The sequence below is a fragment of the Mustela nigripes genome, chromosome 14 (assembly GCF_022355385.1).
Source record: "Mustela nigripes isolate SB6536 chromosome 14, MUSNIG.SB6536, whole genome shotgun sequence".
Taxonomy (NCBI): domain Eukaryota; kingdom Metazoa; phylum Chordata; class Mammalia; order Carnivora; family Mustelidae; genus Mustela; species Mustela nigripes.
The window spans coordinates 39857017-39864522 of record NC_081570.1 but is presented as its reverse complement, the minus strand read 5'-3'; the positions used below and the strand labels follow the sequence as shown (position 1 = coordinate 39864522).

The 7506-nt window shown below is 58.9% G+C and overlaps 1 protein-coding gene across 1 annotated transcript; it reads left to right on the top strand.

Moving 5' to 3' along the window:
• Window positions 1-727: 727 nt before the first annotated feature.
• Window positions 728-5949, top strand: DMRTA2 (DMRT like family A2). Its single transcript, XM_059376568.1, has 3 exons — window positions 728-929; window positions 2271-3101; window positions 4411-5949. Exons 2-3 carry the CDS (start codon window positions 2546-2548, stop codon window positions 5460-5462), a joined length of 1608 nt encoding a protein of 535 aa, XP_059232551.1. The 5' UTR covers window positions 728-929; window positions 2271-2545; the 3' UTR covers window positions 5463-5949.
• Window positions 5950-7506: the final 1557 nt, after the last annotated feature.

The window sequence follows — 7506 nt, the reverse complement described above, 5'->3', positions numbered from 1 at the left end:
AAACGCACGGGACTTGGGAGCACACCATAACGAAAACGGAAAGCAGCAGGAAAAATCCTCTTGGCATTTATGCCCTATGCCCTCTCCCTTCCCCACCCCCGAGTCTCTGTTCCACCCCCACCCCAACCGCGGTAATTGAATTGTCACCTGCCCCTATCCCGCCCTCGGCCACCAGGGCCACTTGGGAAACTCGGCCTTGCCAAGCGCCCCCGGCCAGTGAGAACGGCGCAGCCAAGCCCGAGTCCCAGAAGTCGAGGGGTTACACACGGCTACGTAGAGGCGCACCGGACACGGTAATTAGGCGCAATTCACACGCTCTCGGGCGCACGGAAACTACTTGTCACGATATTTTCAACGCTCCTCCTAGCCTACTTTTCTCCACTCCTTCCCTGGCGCGCCCCTCCCCTCCCGGAGGCACTCAGTGGAGCTTTTGGAGTTTCGAATCTTTCGGACACTGTAGAATGCGGGGCTCCCCGGGCGCGGGCCCGGCCAATCAGAGCGCTGTCTGCCTCCCCTGGCCAATGGCAGACGCCACATTGTTGTCCAATTCTGTCTAATGGAGCTCTAAGGAGCAACAATAGAGCGGGCGAGCGGCTCATTGAGAGTCTGGCAGCGCCGGGCAACTGGGGCGCGGCTGTGCGCAGCGTCCCGCGCGCTCCGCGAGGGGACGCCGCGCGGCAAGGGCCGGGTCGCGGGCTCCAGCCAGCCGGTCCCTAACCGGTCCCCTGGCTCGAATTTCCGACGGAAGGGTTGGACTGCGCAGCGTTCAGAGGGGGTCCGGAAGTTCGGACATGGTGACTGAAGGAGGGTGACGTGGTCTGATAAGGGACCGGGGGCAGGGGGAAGAGGCCAAGAGCGCCAGCAACGCGAGTGGAGCTGGGAGGTGCGTGAAGCGCCAGCGGAGGAGGAGGATCCCGAGCCCGAGGCAGGTAGTTGAGGGACGCAGGGAGGGCAGGGGAGGCGGCCCGGCCTGCGGGCCCTGTTGACGAGGCCCGGGCCACGCCGGCCCTAGGGACTTCGCGGCCCCTGGGGCCTGAGGGAAGAGGCAGCTCAAAAGGGAAGGGATCTAGCATACTGGGGCGGAGACACCAGGACTCGGTCCCGGGATTTGGCGGGGACCCCGGGACCTAGAGGAGACCGGGGCGGAAGCTCGGGGCTGGGCCTGCTTGGGCCTTCTGGGGCCGCGGCGCAGGTGAGACTCCACAGCCAGTTCCAGAGGCGACTCCCCTGCCTCGGTGCTGTCTCCTGGGCCATCCAAGTTCCAGGAACCCAATTCCGACACAAGAACTAGAGAATCTGTACCCAAGTAGGGTTCCCCGGGGATCCCAGGATAAGGGAGGGCGTGTCTGACGATTCTGTCCCTAAACCCGGAGGGGAAGAGACAGCAGTGTGAGAGGGTCAGGGATCTCCCTCCTGTAATACCTAACTTTTCACAAGATACCTCTTGCTTCCCGACTATTCTTCCAGACTGCAGGGCTTTACTTAGTTGGGGCGACATGGGTAGGGCGAAATGTTTGATCGGGCTCGGATTACTTCCAGACTGCAGGTTTTACTCCACCCCCACCCACAATCTTTGCCTGCAGGGTGTTTTTGTTTTTGTTTTTTTCTCATGCACACCTCTCTCCCCCACGTGAACCCTGGGACCCAGACATCTGTATCAGCTGTTTTTTTGTTGTTGTTGTTTTCCTCACCCCACAAGCTAATCTTCCGGCTGTGTCTGCCTATCCAAACAAAGTTTCCTCTGCTTAAATTTCTTTTTAACTCTCCAAGCCTAGTCAACCCATCACACTCATTTTCCTCTCCCACTCCCTGGAGGCCCCGCACCATGAAACTTGTAGCCCCCACATTTCCACGGGTCCCTGGGGCCCCAAGGCCTAACTTTGCTACTGAGATGTTATTCTTTTCTGTTCTTGATTTTTCTAACTCTCCTGCTCCCTCCAGCATGAAAAGTTCAGATCCAGCCCGCTGAACTCTATGCCTTGTGTGCTTTGATAGCGCTCTCCTTTTCACCTTTCCACAAAACTGAGCCCTTCTTCTCATTTTTTTTTTTTTTTTGTCTTGTTTTGTTTTGCTCTTGGTGTCTAGTCTGCTGGGTCAAAAATTTTCTCTCTAATCCGAGCCCGATCAAACATTTCGCCCTACCCATGTCGCCCCAACTAAGCTAAACTTTAGGGGGATAATATTATCCTTTTCAACTTCTCGTTATATACACCTGAACCAGTGACTTTTCAAACTTTATATGTCTTTTGTTTTGTTTTTATTTTTTCCAGCTGAACCACTGATTCAAACGAAATCTTAGACCCAGCGCATAAATCAGATATAAGAAGAGTTCTGGTGGGAATAGGGTGGGGGAGCTCAGCTTTACGAGGGGGATCCGAAGGTACCTCCTTCCAGCAATTTGGCAACCACTAGCCAAACTTCCGCGACCAAAATTTTCCCTCCCTAAGCCTGATCTCCTGGAGGGTACGCTGTAGCTTAGCGCATCGTGCGCTCTTCCCGGCAAGTCTCTTCCTTCTTCCCACGGTCTTCTACGCCAGGTCCTGCCATGGAGCTACGCTCCGAGCTACCTAGCGTGCCCGGCGCAGCGACGGCGGCGGCGACAGCGACGGGGCCGCCCGTGGCATCTGTGGCGTCGGTGGCGGCGGCGGCGGCGGCGGCCGCGTCGCTACCCGTGAGCGTGGCGGGCGGCTTGCTGAGAGCGCCGCCGCTGTTGTTGCGGGCTGCGGAGAAGTACCCGCGGACCCCCAAGTGCGCGCGCTGCCGCAACCACGGCGTGGTGTCAGCGCTCAAGGGCCACAAACGCTATTGCCGCTGGAAGGACTGCCTGTGCGCCAAGTGCACGCTCATCGCCGAGCGCCAGCGCGTCATGGCGGCGCAGGTGGCGCTGCGCAGGCAACAGGCGCAGGAGGAGAACGAGGCGCGCGAGCTACAGCTGCTCTACGGCACTGCCGAGGGCCTGGCGCTCGCGGCCGCCAACGGCATTATCCCGCCGCGACCTGCCTACGAGGTCTTCGGCTCCGTGTGCGCCGCCGACGGCGGGGGGCCGGGAGCGGGAGCGCCCGCGGGGACCGGAGGCGGCGCAGCGGGCGCGGGGAGCTCAGGTGAGCGCGCGGCTTGGTCGGGAGGAAAGGGAGCAGGGCCCGGGCCTGGGGGCACGCGGCCCAGGGACTTGTCTCGGTACTGAGAGAGTAGAATCCTCTTTTCCAAACGCCCGACCGCTAAGAGTTCGCTGCGCATCCAGGCCCTGATTTGGGGGCACAAACACATAAACTCTCTCTCCTCTTTCTGAAGAATTTGCCCTTTACTCCTTTCTCTCACCGCGAGCCCAGATGTAGACGCTGCAATCTTATCTCTTCTACCCAAACGCAGCCAGATCCCGCCTTCCCTGCTCACTTGGCTAGGTTTCCCCAGCATGGAACCTTTAACCTTGGTTATGCTCTTCTCCACTTGCCCTGGTTCCTTCTGGCCTTCCCAACTCTCTTCAGAAATCCGGCCCTCTCCCTGTCCTCCTCCCCCTCCCCGCACCGCTTTCTCTAGGTATTAGATACCCCACTTTCCTTTTCCCCTTGTGATTCCTTTTCTCAAGTTTCTAATGCTCCCGGACAACCGCATGCTGTGCCTGCTCCTACTTTCCAGCTTCTTTCCCCACTTGTCGCCGTTTTCTCAAGAATAGGGCTCTCCCGCTTCTCTCGGTCCCCACTCTTCTAACCTCTCCCCCACACTCCCATCTGGCTGCACCCTCTTCTTCAAGATTTCTTGCCTTTTTCTGGGGAGGGAAGAAATTAAGGCTGGGGCCACTGGGGGCCATCTCAGCCCTCATCTTTGAAGTGAAGAACTTCTAAGGTTTTAACTTTGGAAAGGGTGGATTAGCTATAGTGGCTCTATTTTTGCCTGAAGAAAGGCTTGGGATCTCTTAGATACCCAAGGTGTCTTTCGTAACAAGCTATATTGCCCAGGGCCAGAGGGCACCCAGGGCTGGGTTCGTTCTTGGAATGATGAGTGTGGAGTGGGGTCCTATACAGTAGGTGTATAGGTGGAAGTTATATTGTCTCCCGCTTGAACTCTGGGTCAGGCCACTTCTCCAGGTCAGAGTACGGCTTGGAAGGAGGGATAAGGGTGGAGGTGTTGGGACGCAGATGTGGAAGAGGGGAACTGGACATTGAATTTACAGGGCACAGGTGGTTGGGTTCTGGTACAGAAAGAGTGCGCCCTGGAGGTAGGGGAAGTGAGCACTTAGGGGCTCAGAGAATAAGGAATACTGGAGGAAAAAGGAGGGGGCGCCAGAGCCCAGTGAATGAGGGTTGTCGGGTTCAGAGAGAGGAAACTGGGGTCCAAAGGGCTGATGTGCTGAGGGTGCCATCACCTCCCCGCCCCTAATCACTCCTCACATCCCCTTTTCTCCCCTCCTAGAGGCCAAGTTACAGAAGTTTGACCTGTTCCCCAAGACACTGCTTCAGACCGGTCGCCCCGGCAGCCCGCAGCCGCCACCCGGGAAACCCTTATCACCCGACGGCGCGGACTCGGGTCCTGGGACATCTTCTCCGGAGGTGCGGCCGGGCTCGGGCTCGGAGAACGGCGACGGCGAGTCCTTCTCGGGGTCGCCCCTGGCCCGGGCCTCCAAGGAGGCAGGTGGGAGCTGCCCGGGCAGTGCAGGCCCGGGAGGCGGCGGCGAGGAGGACAGCCCGGGTTCCGCTAGCCCACTGGGCTCCGAATCCGGTTCCGAGGCCGACAAAGAAGAGGCAGAGGCCGCTCCCGCTCCAGGGTTGGGCGGGGGCCCGGGTCCACGGCAGCGGACGCCGCTGGATATCTTGACGCGCGTCTTCCCGGGCCACCGGCGAGGCGTCCTGGAGCTGGTGTTGCAGGGTTGCGGCGGCGACGTGGTGCAGGCCATCGAGCAGGTGCTGAACCACCACCGCGGGGGCTTGGCGGCCGGCCTCGGTCCCGCCGTGCTCCCAGATAAGGCCACAGTGGGTACAGTAGCAGCTGCGGACGACGCGTGGCCGGGCCGCGTCGACGCCGGGGCAGCTGGGGGGCCCGGGCTGCCCGCGCCGCTGCAGGCAGGCCCGGCCGCTCCTCCGCACCACAGACCTTTGCTGGCCGGTGCCATGGCGCCTGGGGCGCTGGGCTCGCTGAGCAGCCGCTCCGCATTCTCACCACTGCAGCCCAACGCCAGTCACTTCGGCGCCGAAGCGGGCGCCTACCCGCTGGGCGCGCCGCTGGGCCTCAGCCCACTGCGCCTGGCCTATTCGGCGGCAGCGGCGCACAGTCGTGGCCTGGCCTTCATGGCTCCCTACTCGACCGCTGGCCTGGTCCCCACACTCGGCTTCCGCCCGCCCATGGACTACGCCTTCAGCGACCTCATGCGCGACCGCTCAGCCGCCGCGGCTGCGGTGCACAAGGAGCCCACCTACGGCGGCGGTCTGTACGGGCCTATGGTCAATGGCGCCCCCGAGAAGCAGTAGGGCCAGGGGCCCGGCAGCCGGGCCGCCCCCGAACGAGGACCCCAGCTTTGATCCCGCGGGCCTCCACTCCCTCTTCCCCCGGTGCGCTCTCTGCGCCCCAGCTGGGGTCCTCTCGCTCAAAGGGGATTTTCGGTTTTGTTTTGGAAGGTGGGTGGAGAGCTGAGCGAAGCGGGAGCAACCACAGATGCAGGTGTTCTCAGAGCGGGTGCGTGTTCTTGATCCTCATCTTCTGACCACCTCCTCAAGGCTCCTCCAGCCCTTCAAAAGGCCGGGAATTCTTGAGAATTCAGAGGCTGCGGCCGCTGCACACGCTCCTGCCTCTCCTTAGCTGCGCTCATCCCACCCTCCCGCTCTTCAGTGGATGGCAGGATAGTCCGCGAGTCTGTCTTCTGTGTCTCCCTCTCCTTATTAAAAATTTTTTAAAAAAAAATATTCGCTCTAACAAATATAAATTTAGGATGTATAATTCTCCTGGCACTGAGTCGAGTCTTTGGGACACACATATATATATATATCTCGATATCAATTGTAAAAAAGAAAAGGAAACAAGTTCTAAGGTGCACTTTCCTCGTTGCGGTATTTGTCGCTCTCTTTGTTGCTTATGCCAATAAGCATGGGTTTCCTTGGTGCAGTGTGAGTTTTTATATATGTATAAATCTATATATAATCTATACATATATATATATATACAAGCCAGTGTATAATGTTATAAAATGGAATTCTAAGTTATTAATTGTAATCTGTAGGTGACCTCGGTATTAACGTGAAAAATATTCAAAAACAAGCAAAAAAAGGACAAAATGGAAAAAAGTAGACTATGCGCGCATTGTACTTATCAGATTTTATAGATTAAATATATTGTAAACTCGGGACAAATCCTGCCCACCCGCCCCTCTTGCCTGCGGCCGGTCTCTCCCTAAGATGCGGTCAAGGTGCGCACTGAAGCAGGAACAGAGCGGCGAGTGACTGACCAGAACCGCCTGCCCGAGAGCCCATCCCCGCCTCCCGGGACTCGCCAAACGCCCGGCCCGAAGGGACGGCAGCGGGAAACGCTGCTGCAGAGAATGGCTCACTTTGTGCTTTCCTTCGCATAGACATGAGCTAGAAATAAATGTTATTTTCTAAGAAAACAGCACGGAACCCCGTCCCGCTCCTCCGGCGGCCGGATTGAAAAGGTCTTGATTTCCCGTTCCGGCCCGCGGTGCCAGCTAGACTTCAGTCCGACTGGTGTCCGACCTTCGCGGGTGTGGAGCCGGAAGACTCTCCGTGACGCGGGAAAGGCCCCGTCGACGGGAGTGGCGCGCGGCTTAAAACCCCGCGGGGAGCGGTGCCCCCTGCGCACCGGGTTACCCCACCTCCTTCCCAGTCCGGTTTTGGGCGCGCGGGCGCGACGGGTCGCCTCGCCAGTGCTCAGGATCCCTGGATCTCGGGCAGAGTCTCTTAGGGAATCCGGATAGGCTGGCGGCCGGATTCCAGTTCTTCCCGGGCCCCAGATTTGGATACAGCCGGGGTCGCACAATGAGCGCTTCCCTTCTCAAAGAGGTTTGGAACCCAGGCGATAGAGACGGCGGCTGGAGAAAGAAGGCTGCGACCGTTTTCTCACAAAGGCTCGTGGCCTGGGAGTTCTATTGGGGGGGGGGGGCGCTGCCCTCCCCAAGAGGTAGGGTGAACCGAAAGTGGCGGTGCGGACGCGCCTTCCAGTCATACCTCGCTCAGCACCCTAGTCACCTTCCCTCCTCACTCGGGGCAGAGCGCAATAGTGGCTCCCCCGCCGACCACCTCCTCCAACCTCCCCCGGCCTGCTCCGCTCTCTGCAGGGTGACTCCCCCTCTCCGGGAAACAGGGTGCTCCCTCCCCTAGTCTGGGCCCGGCGACATCCCAAGGTAAACTTCTGGGGCCGGCTCGAGTTCCGCCAGGCGGTGAAACTTAATAGCAGGACAAGAAAACGGTTTAATAAAGAAGGGCTTTAATAGGGAACTAATTTGATTGAGTTGCCTAATTCCACTTTAATTGGAAAGGGGTTTGGCTGTTTGGTTATAAAGTG